The sequence below is a fragment of the Cottoperca gobio genome, chromosome 13 (genome assembly GCF_900634415.1).
Source record: "Cottoperca gobio chromosome 13, fCotGob3.1, whole genome shotgun sequence".
NCBI classification, from domain to species: domain Eukaryota; kingdom Metazoa; phylum Chordata; class Actinopteri; order Perciformes; family Bovichtidae; genus Cottoperca; species Cottoperca gobio.
The window spans coordinates 1,908,307-1,928,296 of NC_041367.1; the positions used below are offsets into that span (position 1 = coordinate 1,908,307).

General features: G+C 44.7%; 1 protein-coding gene across 2 annotated transcripts in view; it reads left to right on the forward strand.

Annotated features, from left to right (window-relative positions):
• The window catches only part of LOC115018039 (SPRY domain-containing SOCS box protein 4-like), a 32,456-nt gene extending 12,962 nt beyond the window's left edge, over positions 1–19,494 (forward strand). The window contains exons 1-3 of one of the 2 annotated variants that reach the window (XM_029446841.1): positions 1,414–1,648; positions 7,474–8,352; positions 18,250–19,494. In XM_029446841.1, coding sequence (XP_029302701.1) covers positions 7,644–8,352; positions 18,250–18,377 — 837 coding nt within the window. In that variant the 5' untranslated portion in view covers positions 1,414–1,648; positions 7,474–7,643 and the 3' untranslated portion in view covers positions 18,378–19,494. Of the gene's footprint in view, positions 1–1,413; positions 1,649–7,473; positions 8,353–18,249 lie in introns of those variants that run through there. The other variant, XM_029446840.1, reaches the window with a different exon arrangement.
• The last annotated feature ends 496 nt before the right edge of the window (positions 19,495–19,990 follow it).

Genomic DNA, 19,990 nt, shown 5'->3' on the forward strand with positions numbered 1-19,990 from the left:
CTCCCAGGGGAGAAAGATGAGAGGGAGAGAAGCATGAACACATAGGTACGGAGTGGGGGGGATGGTGTCAGCCAAGGAGAAGGTTTGAGTGGGGTACTTTGTCAACTGAGCTTGTTGTACACGCGCATCGTAATATCAAAAGCTGCATTGAATTGTTCTGCTGGGCCAAACTTATTCGCTTGAAATCTAACCAGAACACATTTTTAAAGGCTCAAAACCCCATGAGAAATCTGTTTGTTTTTGTTCTCATGGTCTGGTTCCACCATCAGGCCACTTTCCATTTTTTGCCCTGGTCGTGGTAAGGTCATTTCAAAGAGACACTGCGTTGGCAAAAATGCCCGAAAAGGAATCTGTAAATGTCAATATTTGTCTCTGTTTAATCCATCCAACAAGTGTCTTAGTAAGCCTCATGGTGTCACCAGCCTGGCTGCTGTGTTCAGTCAAATGATGCACTGAAAACAAATGCAATATCATTTATTTTTATTAAACATCTTTAAAACTAAATTGAATGTCCTCATTAAGATGAACAGCAAATGTGAATAGTAGTCAGCTTCATACGATGGAATAGTCGTGGGTTGAATGATAAAAGATCGCTGAGGCAAAGGTGCATCAAAGTTTCAAGTTATATTTCTTCAAATTTGTAGAGTAAGAAGCCAAGTCCAAGTCTAGAGGAAAATAATTGAGTCCCTGATAAATGTAGAGTCAGTCTGTCTGCTTGTTGTCACAGACGTCTATACAGTCCGTTGGGAAGAAGTCCACAGTCTGCGAAGCAACTCCAGAGATCCAAATGAGAATCTCTTCACGTTGTACCTGAATGCAGCGGAGCACAGAACGTCTAACTCAATCACGTCACAGCTTGATCGAGTTCATACTGCGGTTCATATTTCGTATTGTGTTCTGGTAGAGCAGGAGACTTGTATGCAAAGGCGGCGGAGTCCTTGCTTCAGCCCTGCCGGGGTTCGAATCCGACCCGTGTCGTCCTGTCGCTCCCTCCTTTTTAATATCTCATTCTGTACCATCAGTAAAGGAAACACAATCCCTAATCTGTTTGTATAGCAAGGCAGCAGCTTCAGGTCGGCTCTAGATGATGTATGTTTCACAGACGAGCCTACTGGTGTTGAAAGGGAAACTTCTCAATCCTAAATACCTACTTCAGCAAACTGAACTGGCCCAATGTCTTCTGTCCAGTTCAGCATAGCGAAGTGAAAACAAGCTGTTAATTGCAAATATGTGGTCACATTTCTTTCCACCGTCTTCTGGAGGCATCTGTGAGAGAGGGTGGTTTTGCTTTGGGAAACACTTGAGCGTGCTCCACACTAAGCCCTCCCCTTCTCCCTCCCTCTCTATCTTCCCCTCTCTTCCCTCCTCCCTGCAGCAGCTGTTTTCCTGCCTTAGCTGGGAACTGGAGCCAGGCTGTTTTCCCTCTCGTCACAAGCAGGAACTCACCGACTTACCGAAACAAACACGCACTCTTTTTGTCCGGCTCAGCCCTGTCCCACACTCGTCTGGCGGTTGACTGTGTACTGACCTCATTTAGGACTTCAGACTGAGGACCAAGTATTCCCTCTCTTCTTCTTCTTTGCTGCTGCGATTGCGTGTTCACATAGCTGTGTGAGAGCCTCTGACTGTTCTGGGAAATGCTTTCATGGTAAGATTCCTCTTCTCTTCTCACAGACCACTTAAGTTGCTTGACCTCTAGTTTGTGCTCCTTTCAGTCTGGGACATTTTCTCTTGGTTTCCCGTCTCTCGAAGGCTGTTACTGGACTTCTCCCATGCAAACAGTGCTCAAAGTTCTTTGTAACTGTGACGCATGGTTGGAGACTTTCTGGATTGTGTTGCACTCACAGTTCAGACTCATAATTGCACTTGCCATACCCTGTGACTCTGAGCTGTGTGTGTCTGCGATGAGGGATGAGATGACATACTCTAATAAGCACCATCACAGGTCTGCAGGTTGGGCGGTGGCTTTTTCACCTGCTCGCTAGAAATATAAACGTTTCTTACTGATGCATTACTTTAATCAGATTTGTTTACAGACAAATATCAGGGACAACCAATGGGATCAGGGTTCTAGTCAATCTTCATGGTAGGAATATATATATATAGTTACTAAGAATAGGAAGTTAAGTCTCGTTCTCTAAACAAACTAATGTGCCACAGTTTACCTCTAAACTGAGACGTGTCTGACAAAATCTTAGACGCAATCTGAGACAGACGGTGCACTTTACTACACTTTGAGGCTCGTCAGATGGTGCGATGGAAGCCTGGTGAATCATACCGTGATAATACAAGCTGAGGCATGTTCTGAACTTGCGTCACTCAGAGGACTTGGATCACAGTTTTGGATCGACGTCCAACTCTTTTATTACCACTGTCTGGTACAGCCCAAACACAGAGTGGAGGGGCCTTAGGCTTGACTCAAAGAACGGATGCAGACAAAGGCGCACTAATAAATGCTGTGTGTCCTCACATTGGCTCTTCTGTTAAAAGTTACACTTAAATATGTCGGACAGTTGACCGAACATCCTGTGCAAGATAAAATAACTAATCAGTCGTCCAAGAAAGAACTTGCAAGATTCAACTTTTCTGAAAAACAAACCTTTTCACACAACTGTGAAACTTAAATGTCATAACAGACTTGTTTTATGCTCAGAATAAGAATTGGTAATATGTTCAGAAGTTGCAACTGACATTGTAGTTTTAGTTTTTCTTTGCTTTGCACTTTGTTGTCGGCACTTTTCTGGCAACAGGCAGAATCTTGAGAAAGGGCACCGACTAGAATTGTAATGTGGAGCATAGCTTCATGTCAGAATTCAACCACTATTAATATTTTATGCTTTGGGTTATATTCTGAACGGCTCCAGCTGTCCTTTCCACTACTACTGTTCTCTTAACAACAATCCCTACATATATGTATCATCTTGTCACTTATGGTTGCGTTTTCCTTTTTATGTTGATAAATTAAGATCACAAATGATTAAATAATGAAGCAGCACAGTTTCATATTTTAGTGCCGTTTTCAGACGAGGGCCGATGTGATTGGAATCTGAAAACGCACTTACCCAGTGAGAGGGAGTGTAAAAGTCACACTTATTGTTCAGTTTGCATACACAAGTTGCCATCTGCAAACTTTCTGTCCATGTATTCATCCCTGTAATGAAAGCTAGTGAGAGGTTGTGTACATGCATAAGAGGTCACACGCATGTCGTCATTTCCCCCAGCTGATGTTCCAACTCTGATAAGTGTGTGTTTGAGTGGTTGATGCTTCAAAGTCCCCGTGCCGGAGTGTGGGGGGGGGTTGCTTGTGTTAAGACTGGCTGTGCATGTTTGATATGCTAACAATGGCTGTCACGCTACCAGCGGCCTTCTTCATGTCACTGCCTCTCATGCTTAGGATAACAAGTTTGTGTCATGGTTTCTGGTGGAGCTGCTTCTCAAACAGCTCTTGCATCCCGTCTCTTCTACCCAGAGCGGAAGAAAATCACTGGACTTTTTAAGGACGTGTAAGAAATTCTTTTCTGAAATACAGCTCCCTTAATCTACGCTCATTCCCCCGCCACCCATCACTCACCTGCAGCATCAGTTCTCTCATCTCTCTCGTTTGTACTTCACCGTTACATCAGCTCCTTTACTGACACTTGACCTTCTCCACAGCCACTTTTAAACCATATAGATCGTGTACATGTGACGTCACGCTTATTTCCCAACCTGGAAGTCAGCCATGTTGGTTGGTATACACAACCAACATGTTTTGTCACGTGTTTGCATACTACCTATTAAACCGGTTGTCTTCCACATCTCCTTATCCTCACCTCCCTGTGCTGCACAGTTTCTAGATGCTCAGATTGATGGGTAACTGTATGTATTATGTTTTTAAAAGGCTCTAATTGCCAGCTTTATGTCGTCTTGTTTCACTATCTCTTGCATCTTCCACAAGAGGGCACACACGGTACTGCTGGTGAAGTTGATTTTAATTATCACCAGCTGGAAGTGGCTTTTTTTTTATGTCAGCATCTCCATGTGTCACCATGACATCAAATATTCCCAAAGGGTTTTATAGACATTGGCACTTCTCTGCCTCTGTCTTGCTCTCCAAAACGTCCTCTGACTGGAATCCCTAATCAGTGATGCAGCCTGGATCTATCAGAAAATAAACTGAACTGGATACTGTTTTATAGACTGTGCAGGACAGACGAGCAGTTCCCAATTATTTCTATTTAAGTACTGCTGGGGTATTTGAACCCAGGATACTGGGGCAGACAAGTGTAAGACATCTGATTTCCTCATGAAACTATTGTATAAAACCAGTGCTACCAACCAATATCATCATGACTATCCTGGTAAACATACTTTCAAACTTGCACCTAATAATAGGCTCTGACTTTGGATACATAACATTGTGTGCGATCCAGGCTTGTCTGCTGTGGCTGAATTTCATCTGTGTATGTCTCGGTATATATTGGAGATTAATTGGTCAATTTGGTAAAAACCATCCTATCTACTTTAAAATACACGTTTGAATTAATATTAAGTGTAAATGTCTATTTTTATAATGCTGTGAAAACATCTCTTCAAATAACTATTTATTCAAGTTTCTCTCCAAAAACTAGATTTTGTAGAAGACTACATTTGATCCCATCATCATACCATTCAAAGTTCCCTTCGCCCGAAACTAATGAATCTCTGAAAAGAGCGTGAACATCAGAATTCAACTCTATGGAACTGTTAGCTAGCTGCTAACGGCTAACGTTAACTAGCTCTCCTGCTGATTTCTACACATTTGTTGTTCACAATGTAACATCATCAGGGAAGACATGGTGTCCATACCCTGGACGGGTCTTATGATTGAGGGATAATGAATCATATGAATGTATTAATATAGAAACGTAGAGCCCTGGTGTTTGTGTGTGTGTATTGAGTCGTCAGTGTTTTATCAAAGCGGTTGCCCATTTATCACGGTGTTGGTCGCTACATTTTCTTTCTTAGTCTTGCGTATCTTTTCAGCTCCATAATTCATAACGTATTAACTTTGTGACATTCAAACAGACACTAGAAACATAAAACTATGATGTGTGAACAGAGATGCCTTGTTTTGTCAGAGGCAAGTAATAAATGCATGCCTTTTTTGTCAGTTAAGGAAATATGGCAGATGAGATTTCAATAATTTAACGCTCTGCTGTTTTTTGAAATGCAGGCGACATCCTCTCACGTTGTGCAGACTGAGCTCTGGATATGGTTGCAGAAAGTTAACAATTTGAAGTTGTTTCAAGATGTCAAAGTAAAAGGCAACACATGAAACAAGTTGCATTTAAAGTTTAAATATTTTCTTGTTTTCATCCATTCCAGTGTATCCTACTGTACACACACCTGCATGTGTGTTAGGTGATTAAAGCCTCCCCTGGTGGGTCACTACCAGTTACTGTTCTGTACTTTCTCTGGAAGCCATGTGGAGTCCTTTCCTGAGAAACTAGAGGGGAGGGAGGAAAACCTGCGAGGGAGTGAATATAGGAGAGTGTTGGTACAGCACATTTGGAACAGCTTCTCTTAACTTGGGCAAACGGGGAAATGTTTGGAAGTAGCTTAGGGCTTTTACATTTCATTGTACATATTTCATTTACTTATAAAGACATGGAATGTGTCCCATGTGTTTGCTTGGTGAAGAAGGGCTTAGCTAAGAAGAGTGCAAACTGCCTGATGATATTCTGAGGAAGTTTACACACAACTTCTGTTCATGTGTTGGGATTTATTTATTGGAGGGTTTCTCATATCATTTGTATTTCTTAAAAGGCACCTAACTCCAAATACTTGTGTTCAATGTAAGTTGCATTAAGGTGTGAATGGTTGTGTAATAGGGGGGAGTTGGTACGTCTGCAACTGGAAACGGAGCCGGGGGTTGGTCCATGTAGAAGACCACATTTGAGTAAATACTGAGGTTGGTGTTGGCTGGAGGGCTGGGCGATATGGACCACAAATCATGTTGGTTCTAAAACACAAGTATTTTAGAAACGGACTAAAATGCAGGGTGTCCTTCCCTCTTTAGAAATATACAGCTGCAAAACATGTAAATAAAAAATATATTTTAAATGGCCAATAAATAATTAAAAAGGATAAAATGATATAAAACAAATAGCCTATATTAAATGTAAAACTTATATAAAACGGCCTATAATAAATAAAAAGGATAAAATGATATAAAACAAATAGCCTATATTAAATGTAAAGACTCTCTGAGAATGCTTCAGTTTTCAACATCACCTAACTTAACCTCAACTGCTTAACAAAATACACGGCTGTACAAATGTAAACGCAGCAAAAACATCAGCAGGTACACCCTCTTTGTTGATGGCTTGTGCAGCAGTGTACTTTCAGCCACCAGTTTAACGAGGAATTGGATCAGCTAATTGATCGTGGAGGCAAAGGCGTTACCAGTGGAAACACTGATGGGTCTATTCCTTTACAGAAGAGCAACGGCCAAACTTTGGTGTTTATAGACCCCCGCTTTGCAGCGGTCCAGCCAAAAAGAGCAGTTGGGGCCGGGTTTGCATGCAGAGGGAGAGTGTGAGAGGAGAGATGCAAACATTGGCACAGCTTCAAAGAAGGAAACTGGTTATGCAACTCAACATTGAAATACATTGATATAAATGGTATTGTCTCATCTTGTGTCTCGTTTAAAAATACATCAACATGCAGCCCAGTCCCAGTCGGTAGGTCTAATCCTTTCAGTTTGTGTCAATGTGCAGTGAAGAGGCAGCTCTATCGCTATGTTTGTGCATAGTTTTCAAACTACTGTCAAGGTAACGGAAAAACCGATGCATTCGCACTCGGAGAAACCGAAACGTGTGTTTGTCCACACTTCAGACGGGTAACTGAGACGGGAAATGATTTTCTACAGGAATGCGAGAAGTGAAGAGAAGTTCATCCTTCATTTCTCCTTCCCTGTCATTTCCCCTCCTCTCCGCAGCTCGGGCTGGAAGCCAGCACTGTTGATGCCAGCCTCTGTGTTGGATGTGCATACATAAGTTGTTTGTTTACCAAGAGTAGGGCTGCAGCTAACGAACACTTTGATTGCGAAGTGTTTCCTTAATAAGATTGATTAATCGTTCAGTCCATATCAGATAACGGTTAATGGTCATCAGTTTTCACAGAGTCAGTGTTGACATTTTCAAATGTCTTGTTTTGTCCAACCAACAGTCCATAATGAAATGTTTTGTTTGGCTAAATTGCTTCTTGTCAGATAAAACAAAGTTGTTTGAACAGACGTTCATGGTACGAGTGTGTTCCCTTTTGTATTACAGGAAAAACAACAAAGTATGGTCATTTGACTGTATACTAATGAGAAGGTGTCGGGCTGTAATAGTCACATTAATATTGTGCACACTGAACAAAATTCAAAATGCAGATGTTTGTGTCCCGTCTGCTTCGTTATTACGACTGTACATTAGATGCTTAATGTTTTCATTGTGTGCGTTTCAGGAGTGTGGTTCCCCCTGGTTGAAGACGGCTTGTGTCCAATAGCACCTTTCCACCCAGGACCCACTGTGTTGCCAATGCGCCCATGAGGTAACGTCGGGACCCTCGGCCCCCTCATTAACCCTTGGTCCATCCATTTCCCTTCCCTCTGCCCCTTCTTTCCTTGGACAGCCATGGGCCAGAAGATCTCTGGCAGCATCAAGTCAGTGGATGTACGTGGGGAGCCCTCATATCGGCCAGTACGCCGCGAACTGCGCGGCCCAGATTTCTGTCGGCCCCCCAGGCTGGATTTACTGCTGGACATGCCTGCGGCCAGCTCTGAGGCTCAGCTTCGTCACGCCTGGAACCCTGACGACCGGTCACTGAATGTCTTTGTAAAGGAGGACGACAAGCTGACGTTTCACCGACATCCAGTGGCACAGAGTACGGACTGTATACGTGGGATGGTGGGCTACACCCGGGGCCTCCATGTGTGGAGGATTCACTGGCCGTCCAGACAGAGAGGAACCCACGCTGTCGTCGGCGTGGCCTCTGCTGAAGCATCTTTACACTCTGTGGGCTACACGGCCCTGGTGGGCTCGGACTCTGAGTCCTGGGGCTGGGACTTGGGTCGGAACAGACTCTACCATGATGGAAAGAACCGCCCCGCTTCTACGTTGGCCCCCACGTATCCCTGTTTCTTGGAGCCAGATGAGTCATTTGTGCTTCCAGACTCTCTGACAGTTATACTTGATATGGACGAAGGAACACTGAGCTTCATGGTAGACGGACAGTATCTGGGAGTAGCTTTTAGAGGACTCAAAGGCAAGAGACTGTATCCTATCGTCAGTGCTGTGTGGGGGCACTGTGAAGTATCTATTCGCTACGTCAATGGACTAGATCGTAAGTGACACACACACACACACACACACACACACACATTCAGTGGCCGTATAATATTTGACAGGCTGCTGAACAGGGATTTTGTATTCGTGTGGTTAATATGGCTGTTAAATGTCAGAATGAACATCTTTGTTAGTAAACATGCACACATAACTGTCATGACGTGTATTACATCAAATTCCAATAACTCATAGCGTCATATTTAGCCAATCATCTTCCAAGTAGGAAGAATATTTAAGTCACTGCAGTAATTTGGAGGGGAAGATGTGTGTTGTTCTCGAGGTTTTGTTTATGGACCAGTCTCCAGATAGGCTTATATTTAGATCTACTCGTCAAAGCTGTGCAGGCCCAGGGTGAGTGTTGTGCTAGACAAACATCAGAGTCCAGACACATGATCCAGTGTAGGACCAGAGAAAGTCTTCAGTTATGGGCGATGGCCGTGTGTGTGTGGTTCCATGACAAAGTTCACTTTGACGGCCTTCTCTAAACTCCTAACCCTCTGAAGGAGTCGGTCATACTTAATGTGCCTTTAAATGTTATGGGGAAAAGAATGTTTAAAAAGAACTATGTCCTGAAGGAGAACTGATGTGGCTAATTTCCAAATACTTACATCTATTCTTGGCACCTAGACATGTACAGCCTGCGTGCGTGTTTTTCTGTTTCTTTCTGCCCTGCGGCCTTTTCCCGGTTAAATGTCATCGTTCACACTAGAAGAATCCTCTCAATTAGTCTGCCCCTCAGATTGTGTAATAGCCCTTAGTCGTCCCCTCCTGCTATAGCCTGTGTGTTGGACCAAAGCGGGCTGGAGGCGTTGCCGGCAGCGAGGCACGGACACCATGTCCGTGGCTGCGAGCCATGTGTGTGTATGTGTGCAGGCAGGCGGACGGCAGCCAGTAGAGGAGGAATTCTGGAAGATGTCCCAGTGTGCCTCTGAGCTCAGCGTCTGGCCTTGCATGGTGGGAAACGTTGGGGGGGGGGTGTGTGTGTATGTGTGGGGGTATGTGTGTGTGTGTATCTGATGTAGAATGGCCCATACTCATGCTTATTGAAAATATGGTTCAGTACAAAATATGTTATGCATTTGGAAGATCATGATCGTCGCCTGTGGTTTCATCAAATGTTCCAGTCTAATATCTTGCTGGATTGAAACGTATGCTCTTGAAGCACCAGTATTTAGGAGGCATGTGCAATTAATAAACATTGAAATGTCCTTTCATAAGTTTAAAATGGCAACAGTTGATGTATTAACACTGAATGAAATGACTTGTTGGCTGGCTGAGGATTAACATCCTCTCTTCAGTTCCCTGCTGCTTAAATGCATCTAGCTCATTGTAGGGCTGCGCGATGTAATCAAACACATTGGTTGTAGGTTATGTAGATGATGAGGGCAAAACGGTTGCCCCCACAAAGCATGGTTGACAGAATGGGCTCAGTGTTTTTAAGACAGGTCGGGTGGGTTGCTGACATCGCCGCAGACCCTCGATTAACAGTCACATCGGGGGTCGAGAGGAGCAGTGAGCATTAAGTCTACAGCCCCGGGACTCAGCGGGGTTTGGACGAGGTCTGCTGTCGCGCTCAGGGTGGGAGCCATCTCTGTCCCGTTGAGTTTAATTTCCCCGGCAGATGCGGACCCCACCCGTTGAGAAGTGTAGTGTATATACATTCATTATGAAACTAGCAGGCCTGCCTAGACTAGGTTTTAATGGGAAACACCAGATTAGTCACGGGAAATAAAAACGGTGCAAGTATCCAGTGGTTGCACGTACGTTGATGTGACGATTGCGCGTGGGCGCATCACAATGGTGATTCTGGAACGATGTATAGTGCAGCCCGACCTCATTGTGTTTGGATTTGTTTGCTTAATAGTGGAACGCCACCGATTTTACATATTAAAGTCTGTTTACAGGTCTTGGAGAGTAATACTGCATATGTGAAGACGGCTGTAAAAAGCCTTTTGTGTCTCCAGAGGGAGTTGTGTGAAGTACGATAAACTGCCTCAAGTAATGTCAAGAAATCTGAGTTCACCGAAATCTCTCACCAAACTGCCTGTGTGAGTTGCATTGTGGGTAATTTAGGCAGCAGGTTCTGAAAAGGAGGAAGAATGTGTGGAATAATAATAAAAAGACTCTGGTTACGCTCCATTGAATTTGATGTGATAATTGCTCAGAGCTACGTGTAGCCTTTCTGTCTCCTACATGCCAGAGATAGAACTGGTTGCCTCCAGTGAAAACTGTTACAAATAACAAAACCTTGCTGGGTTATGACTTAGTCCGCTTTACAAAAAGACTGTACTCAGCTACTTTATGGAGAAAGGTGTCCCATACCTTGTTATCCTCTTGCATTGAAGGTGATTCTCATATAGTTGATGCCTAAGAAGTGCATGCATGCCAGACTAATGAAGCTCGGAGATGGCTAAATAGAGTTTGCTAATAGAAACAGCTAATGGTGCTCACTTATGAGCCTGAACTTGCATCAATAACTTGTTTGTTTGTTTTGGTTATAAACTACAGACATCAAAGATAATAGACTGTTGGTACATCAATCCCCACAATGGTCATGTTCTCTTTACTCAAACATCATGGCTGCCTTGTACGCTGTACATGAGGTCGGCTGAGTTTTGAAGCGGAGTGATCACAGAGGTTGTGTTCTGAATGATGTGTGTGTGTGATATCAGGCACATCCACACCTTGTACTGTGGAGAAGAATGGCAGCATTAATATGTATGCTTGGAGATTGCGGCGCCTCCTATTCCCAGATCTTGCTTTTGTGCATCCCCCTATAGCAACTCGGAGAAGAGTCACTTCTTTCTGGGTTCTTGGTCTTTCACTTATCTTGTAGTGTATTCACCCCCCCCCCCCTCTCCCTCCTGCTTAAACTCTTTTATTCTCCATCTTCCATTCCCTGGGAAGCGAGAAGAGATAAGTATCCTTTCCTCTCTTGTCTGTATTGTCCCTTAATACTCTGCATTAATGCAGTTTTCTCATCCTGCATCTCAGTGAACACTTTAGTTCTTTGGCCCTCTCTCCCACTGACTCCTGAAAACAACCTGACTGAGACGTGATTTTTATCTGTTTTCATAACTCAGACTTGCTAAAGTTAAAAAACAAACAAACAATGGGGGTTACTGGATCTTGCACCCCTACTCCTTCTATTCCTGGGAAGCTATCTTTTTCTTTCCACGACATCAAGCCTCATGACAACAACATGGCCTGGCCAGCCTCATGGCAACAAGCTGATCCAAACTCATTTACAAGTGAATGAGACCAGAGAACAGGAAGCCTTTCACACTCTACGGCAGGGGTGGGGAACCTTTTTCGCAGCCCGTTCATTTCACCTTTCTTTCATGCTGTGCAAAAAGCAACTTTTGTATCCTGTATCTTTCTGTTTTATCAGAACTCCTTTATTAGTCCCACAACGGGGACATTTATCTCGTCACTGCAAAAGAACATATGAAGTAAAAAGGCAGTACACAATAATTAAATAGAATAAAACATATATAAGTACCAAGGTTGATATAAATAAAGTGAGTATTGCATCATGGCAGTGATAACTGCACAGCAGTGGTGCAACAGTGTGTTCTTGGTGTGGGGGTCTACCTCTCTATCTGTCCATGTTGTTATGTTCCGCTCTGCAGAGAGCTGCTTGTTGGGCCGAACTCCACCGAAGAGCGTTAACTTTATCCAAACACTCGTCCTGTCAGCTCGTGCAGTTCGGCATGTTTCATGCTGTAATGACGCTCGAGATTATTTTTCATCACCGCAAGCGCGTCCGCACAAACTAGGCTCACTGGCCTTTAACTTCCACAAATAATCGTTCGTCCATTTCTCCTGGAAAGTGCGACATTCCGCATCCAGCTTTCTCTTTGTTACAATCACCACGCTGCGTTCACTGATGTCAACGACCGTCTCGTTTAATATTGAAGTGTTTTGACATGACGTGACCACGTGATGACACGTACCACTCGTGTTGTGTTCAAGGACCCCAACCGTGGCCAGGAAAAACAGTCAATCGCCCGTTTATTGCTGTCTAGATTATTATTATTATTTTTTCTAGTGGATTTTTTTTGCGTGTGTTTATGAATTCCCTCGAGGGCTGGATCAAATGGTCTCACTGGCCCTATACGGCCCAGAGGCCGGAGGTTCCCCACCCCTGCTCTACGGCACATGCTAGCCCTCCTTTTTGCAAATGGACCCTGTTTGACGCCGACTCTCATTGTGTTTCATCATCCTCCCTCCCCCTCTCCTTTCTACTGTCTTCCTTTTCTCCCCATCCTCATCCCTTTCAGCACTAATCCGTCCGTTCCCTGTTTACACGCCCAGTTGTGGTGGCAAGTTGCTGTAGAAACGGTCAAGCAGACTTTTTGGTGCATCGGTTAATTGTTGAGCAGCTTGCTCACTAGTTTGTTGGCTCAGGACTTGCACTACAGAAATGTCTTCTCTCTGCCGCTCTGCAGTTCTGATGTAAGCTCTGACTTGAGTTTGGCCTTTTGCACGAATTAAGATTGAATTTGTACGTTGCTTCACTAGAAGGCTGCTTCAGGCAGTGTTGTTTTAACATGATGCAGTGGGTGATATTTATTCTGCATCCGTCACTAAGACTACACTTTAATGGCACTCCAGGGCACTGTTCATGTGTGGAGAAGTGAGTTTGCTTGATTTAGACGCATGTCTGGATTTCTCAAGTCTTTAAAACGGGCTTAAAAAGTGATCTGGAGTCCAAGTGCAGGCTTATTCAGCTAGAAAATATGAAAAATGTGTCATATGGACTTTTATACTGTCCAGAAAATCATGTCTGGCCAGTTTGTGTTTCACACATGTAGACGCTGAAAGAGCCTGTTAAGTTTTTGAATCTTCTCTGATCAGGTCAATATAAAAACTTGTTTTACCCTCGTGGAGCCATCAGGACAAACTAAGATGGGAAACCTTTTTTAAAAGCGCAGTAATAACCCGAGCAGCAGTCTCTCTATAGTTTCAATCTTCATGCCAAATGCGTGGATGAATAAATATCTGGCAAACTTTACATACAGCTGGTGAGCGAAGAGGAATGAAATCAGTCTCAAAGTGTGTGTGTGTGTGTGTGTGTGTGTGTGTGTGGGAGATGTTGTAAAACAGGAAGCAGATTTCACTCTAATGAGGTTAAATGATGAGTAATGTGTATTTAGATTCACTGAGAAGAGGAGGCAAAGGTCATTCATTTAAGTTTCAACAGCAACATGTTTTTTAAAGGATGCAGCAGTGAGGACAGAACGGGCTTCTTCCTCGCTACTCTTCTCTCCCCGTTCTCTTGTGAACATGTCAGCTTTAGATGAAGTTATCTCGAGTAACGGTACCCTCTTATTTTAAAATGTAGGCAGCAGAGTAGAAACCACCATCTGCACTTACACGATTGACATCCACGAGGTTTGTAGAGACTCCTCCCAGCAGGCACTTTGGACTTCTTCTCATTCCTGCTGATCATGAATGTGGTTTCAAGCCTGTGAGGTTCTCCCCGATGCAGTTATGTTGGTCTTGCATTTAATTCCACGTGGCATTAAAGTCTTAGATCCATCTTGCCTGACGCTGTATGAACCTGCTATCAGAGCGTCCTCAGAGTCTCCGTCTGGACTCAGCTGTCTGTTTATATTCTCTGAGTCTGTTGTCTACACAGCGCTGCTGATGCATCTAGCTTCCTGTCACAATTTCATCCCTGCCGAACTTCTCTGGACAGATTTGGTTTTGAAACACTGGTGATTAAAAATTCAGGCAGCTCACCATAAATAGTTAATAACTGAATAAAGCCTGATGTATTGTTGAGATTTCTGTGAAAACAAAGGGTTTTACTTTATGTTCCAAAAGTACTCCATAAAATACAAACGGAAACGAGTAGGGAAAGAAGTAGCTTAGTGTGTGTGTGTGTGTGTGTGTGTGTGTACCCTTGGTTGTTGAGCAGTGTAATGGTTCTGAAACCACAACACACACACACCCTTGTCAGCAATGTGTAGACTGGTCCTCTTTTATTCAGGGTATTTATGTAAAGTTGAATTAAGTTAAGTGTTCTTACAATCTAATAAAGAGCGAGGTATGAACTGCAGGCGAGGATTTGGAAACTATTAATGCCTGCGAGTATTCCGGCGCTCCTCCATCCATCACGTCTGCTTGGCCTCCGTTTCCTGAGCAGCAGGAGGAGCATTAGCTAAATTGACGGCAGTTCAGGGTTCTGCCTGGAACTCGCTCGCTAATAGGAAGTCGGATCTCGTCAGTGGAAGAATCACTATTCCAGTGAGCAATGTGTTTCCGCTCGGAGTGGACCGTTCAATTTGGACACCTGCGTTTCCAATCGCATATAGAGCAACGGTTTGCTCCATGTCATCCTCCCCGCTGCTCACCTCTCTGTTCTGCTCCAATTTTATTTTTCTTGTCTCATACATCGTTGATGTTGTTCTGTCTGTCCCCTAAATATATTCCTCCCTCTCTGTTCTCCCCGTTGACCAGTCTGCGAGATGTGTGTGAACCGTTAGACTCCAACACCTGCCGTCTTAAAACTAGGACGGATAATGTTAATCTATTAGATAAACACGACGGGGAGTTTGCACCCTCGTCTGGTACCGAGGTACATCTCTCATAATGAAGGCAGTGCAGGAGGAAGAGCGGTAAATAAACTGAATCGGAACAAACGTGATGGACCTTATTTGGAAGTAGGACATAACTGGGTCGTGTCGTCTCTCATGGTGAGCTGATGGATATGCTGTGCACACAAATGTGTCGGGCTGCAGGCGAGAGAGTAGAGGAAACTAAGGGGAACTATCACCGGCTGCATCTCGGCCATCTCATCTCGGTGAGGGCAGACTAACTGACGTCCCCTTCCTCTCAATTAAGTGCGAGGTAGATGTGTGCGCCTGCCAGCCGGCGGGCCTCTGTAGTCCAGCGGTGCATCAGGCGCTCAGTCGTCCTTAACCACACTTTCCCACACTCCATCTCCTCTTTAGTGTGCCATGAATCTGTCAGAAAGTAGTCTCTGGCTATAGACTGGAGTGCGTGAGAGGAAAGGGAGAGTGCAGAGACGGATACACCGCTGATTTGAAGGGAGCAGGGAAGATAAAGCTGTTCACCTGCTTAACTGCAAGGATTAATTATTAACTGTCATTCAGGGTTTTCGTATGTGAAAGATAACATGCAGGCTGCTTTAACACACACACACACACACACACACACACACACACACACACACACACTTTGGTTTCGAGGTTCAGCGTTATATTGACCTGAGAGAATCCTATAATGTAAACATTATAAATGTCAGGTTAGGTGTTGGAGCTCTACATGAACTCAGACACAGTTCTGATCCAGTTCATTCAAAGCTGTTGCACAACAAAGCATTTCATATTAAAAAGGTATCTGTAATAATACTTCCTACTGCGCAGCTCTGTGCAACAGAAAAACACTTCACAACTGCAACCACCGTCAGTTTTGCGAGTTATGGAAGTGTGCACCGCTGTGACGGGACCACTTGTCACCCCGGGCAACCCTTACCATGGAGACCAGCTCATGTCAGCAGGGAGCGACTGGTTTGTAGCATCATCATGTCGTCACCTCCCTCCGGAGAGTCGTACCACTGCACAAACACTATTGCACCGTTCACATTTTCAACACTTTAAAGTTGCTTTTCAAAATACTTTGTCGCTTTTGGAAATCCACGTCGCCGTGAATCCACGACTCGTCTTAAAGCTGTCACTCCGGTTTGTTTCATTAAATCTAAATTAGCACGGGTGTGTTAACTGCACGCCGACTGAATCAAACCCTCAAAGCTTTTAATCCTTTAGTTTCACGAGTTGGTCTCAGGGCTGATGGCGTGGAGCACTAACCTGCAGGCGGCTCCTCTCACCATGGATTGTGTTTATTATACTTTTATAACGACATCATTTGGTTCAACATGTGAGCGATACAGGCAGTACTCTGACATCTCACACTGCTGGTTACTATGGAAACTACCTATATGCGGGGGCTGGTAAGACTGATTGATAGATGCCGTTTGGCCCAATGGAAAGTAAATCCTTCTCTGTGGGGGGGTGGGGGGGGCATCATCTCCTTTATCTGTGAGCAGAGTTCACTCGGTCACAAGCTGCCGGATGAATGGAGACGTGATTGTACTACCGGTTGCACGAGTCTTGGTTCCTAATCTTGTAAGCGGATGGGCTGAAGCGTGGCCTTTTGTAGACACAGGGTAATAAGATGTTGGGAGGGGGGGGGAGGGAGGGCTTCACTACCTGCTGGGGAGAATTATCAGCGGTAAAGTCTCGTTGCACACGTCGCTGCACATCCTCTGTATTCAGTTCTCTCAACACGCCTCTCTGATTTGTTTATGTAGCTACAAATACGTCCGCACTCAGCCACTCGTCCCCGAGGCGCTCTCACAAAGCTTTTCCATTAAGCACATGACCGTCGATTCCACAAAGATGGCTGTGCTCCATGTCTTTACACCCCGTCAGCTGCTCGTCACTGCTGGAGTTCATTATTACCGGACTGCAGCAGAGGGATTCAGTGAGGTTCCTGCAAGAATTCACTGTCGGTTGCAAAGAATCGCCCGGGGAAGAGTGACGATTAGAAGGTTTCTCATTGATTCTAACATTAAGAGTTCCGTGCTGATTTTAATTAGGATTGTTGTCTAGCCTCGGTCTTGACGGGCTCTGTGTGCTTCCACAAACACGCCTCACACTAGTCGAGGGGCCTCAGGTTGTGGTAACGTGGTGCACTTTTAATAGACTGTGGAGGGAAACAGCTCAAATCAGTCACAGAGGAGGCTTGTTTGCTCTCCTGTGTATATAATGTAAGGTGTGTGTGTTTTTAAGCAGCCCTTTCACCTGCTGTAGCAAAATATAGACGGCATCAACATGAGAAAAGCATACCGCATTAGCCTGCAGACTGTTGACACAGCAGTTTCAGGGTCTTTGCCCAGTACCAAAGCTCCATCAGTAAATCTGGCATCAAGGCTGCGAGCGTGTGATGGAAGTCTTTTGAATATTTATGCGAGCAGTCGTTAATGATGCAGGTCGGGCTAGTTCATAGAAACTGAGACAAACTTTTACTTTCAATCCCTGCCCTGTCAAAGTGTGTGTGTGTGTGTGTTGTAAGTGTCCCTGGTCATGTCCTTCACACGGTGTGTAAGTGGACTCTGAACAGCAGGAATTCATTCCTACCAGATGGTGCTTTCAGGTGGAGCAGCTTGACATCCGTAAAGGGACAGCCATTAAGAGTCTGTCTCTGTCTGACATAAACAGGTGTGTGTGTGTGTGTGTGTGTGTACACGAGGGACTGAGATTTTGCGATGGCCTACAGCGTGAATGCATGTACGTGTTCAGTGAGTTTGAGAGTCTGCCACTGCTCCACTTTAGACGCTCTCGACAAACAGAAGCTCTTACTTTGTCTTTGTGTACGATCACATTCGAAACGCTCTGATATCTGACACGATGGAACTTTCTCTTTAAGGCTGTTTGTTTATTATAATTAGCAGATGTGTTTTCATGCTGTGCTAGTCACATTTCTATCATTAACAGTGAAGCGCTGCTGTTAGTATTGACTGTCATCTCTTTATTTAACACGGTGATGGTGTCGCTCTCGCACTTTGTGATCGCAGCAACAATGGCGGCGAGTAGAAAATGTCAACTGGATACACCTGTTCAGCTCATTCCTTATTTCTAAAGCAGTACAAGTTGGATTTAGCGCCGTGACGCCGTTGGCACAAGTTGCTGATGTAGGAGTCCTTTTTTTAATTTGGCCGAATGTGTCATAACGACAAATGATGGTTAAGCTGTGTTGCGTAACATCCAACAGGTTTAAGCTCGCGCACCAACAAATGTTGTCACACGTGGACTCTTGCACGCACTGTTTGGACCCTAACCGTGTCTCTCCTCTCTCCTCACAGCGGAGCCCCTCCCCCTCATGGACCTGTGCAGACGAGTAGCTCGACTGGCTCTGGGCAGAGAGCGCATCCATCACATCGACACACTCCCACTGCCGCAGACGCTCAAGAACTACCTCCAGTACCAGTGACCACGCACAGATGGGAAGGCACCGAGGCCCATGTGCTCTCATGGTAACAGCCTCCAAACTGAACTAAGTGGAACATCTGCGGAGGATGCAGACGAGGATGCAGACGATGACGCTCTCTACGACGACGGCGCAGAAAGGGGTTTTGTTTACAACAGATGGGGGGGGGGGGGGGGGTTTAATTTTGAATGTTTTTAGCTCTTTCTCCTGGACAGACGAGAGCAGCTGACGAGATAAAGGAGTGAGAAATGAAGACCACCCTGCTGATCACATGTAGAGAGGGTAAGGCCTTACATGCTGTGATTGTGGGCGACGCTTTTACTCCACATCTTTTCTGCAGACTCTGGAAGCCTTCTCGGAAACGTGTCGGTATTTATATTCCCAACACAGCCGGCTCTGTGGAGACGCAACAATCCCTCCAAGCCACAGGGGAGGGAGGGAGAGACGGTAAGGGGATGAGGGAGATGTCCACACACGCTTCTATTTGTGTGTACACAGCGCAGCACACACTACATACAGTACACACTGTGTGTGTGTTGAGTGCACAGAAACAAAGCTCCGTCTGTAGTAAGAAGACAACTCACTGACGAGCAGGATGTTTCCACCTACAGGCTACACAACAACACAACAACAACAACACAACTCCAGTCTGGTTTGAAGGTTGTGCGTCTCCTGCCGCCGTCTCTCCGTCTCTTCATGACTCCACCATGTTTGGTGAACTCTAAGGACCGGGGGCGCTGTTAGTCGGAGCTCCTGTAACGCTGATGGAGATTAATCTGAAGGTGAAGTCTTTGACTGTAATGTGCCTGCGCTGTCACAAGAAGCACATGACCACACTTCTGTCGTATCAGAAGAACCCCCCCCCCCCCCCCCAAGTTTTAAAATGCTGCTTTTTCATCTTTTTCTTCCACCGTCTTACCCTCATGTGGGTTTTTATGCCTGATTTACTTCTGATGGTCTTATGATGACATTTTATTTTAGGTTTCCATTTTTTTTGTTTCATTCCATGGATCATGAGATTTGTCTGCGGGACAGGTCGTCTCGCAGGTATAGGTAGAAACATGTGCTGCCATGAGAATCTTTTAAATGTGAAATAAGAATAAACTCGGCTGAACTCGCACCGCCTCGCTTCCTTTCCTTTCTGTGACGTCGTACACGTCGACGTCAATCCAAAGTGTGTGTTCTCTAAACCTGAGCAGCGACGATGACGAGCTGAAGCCTCAGATCCTCCACATGTTGCCGCAGCGTGCACAGGGCTCCCGTGTGTAATGTTTAACAAATAGTTAAATGTATTTACGGTTATTAAATATCAAAGACTAAAGTTATTGTCGTGTTTAATCTTGCCCACATCCTCTTCCTCCACCCAGTGATGATACTTGTGTGTGTGATCGCTGCTGCACATGTGCGAGATGGAAGAAAACTGTTCTCATTATTCTTTACAACTTGCCCTTTGGAGAGATGCAAACCTTTAGTTTCAGGTAACAGGTAGATAATTAGGACAAAGGTGTGAGGAGGTATGACATGTGTTGAATCTGACCAGAGGAACGTGCAGGTGTGTGTGTGAGGAGAGGAGAACCTCTAGAAGTGGGTAAATAACTGGTAATAAGTTAGTAACA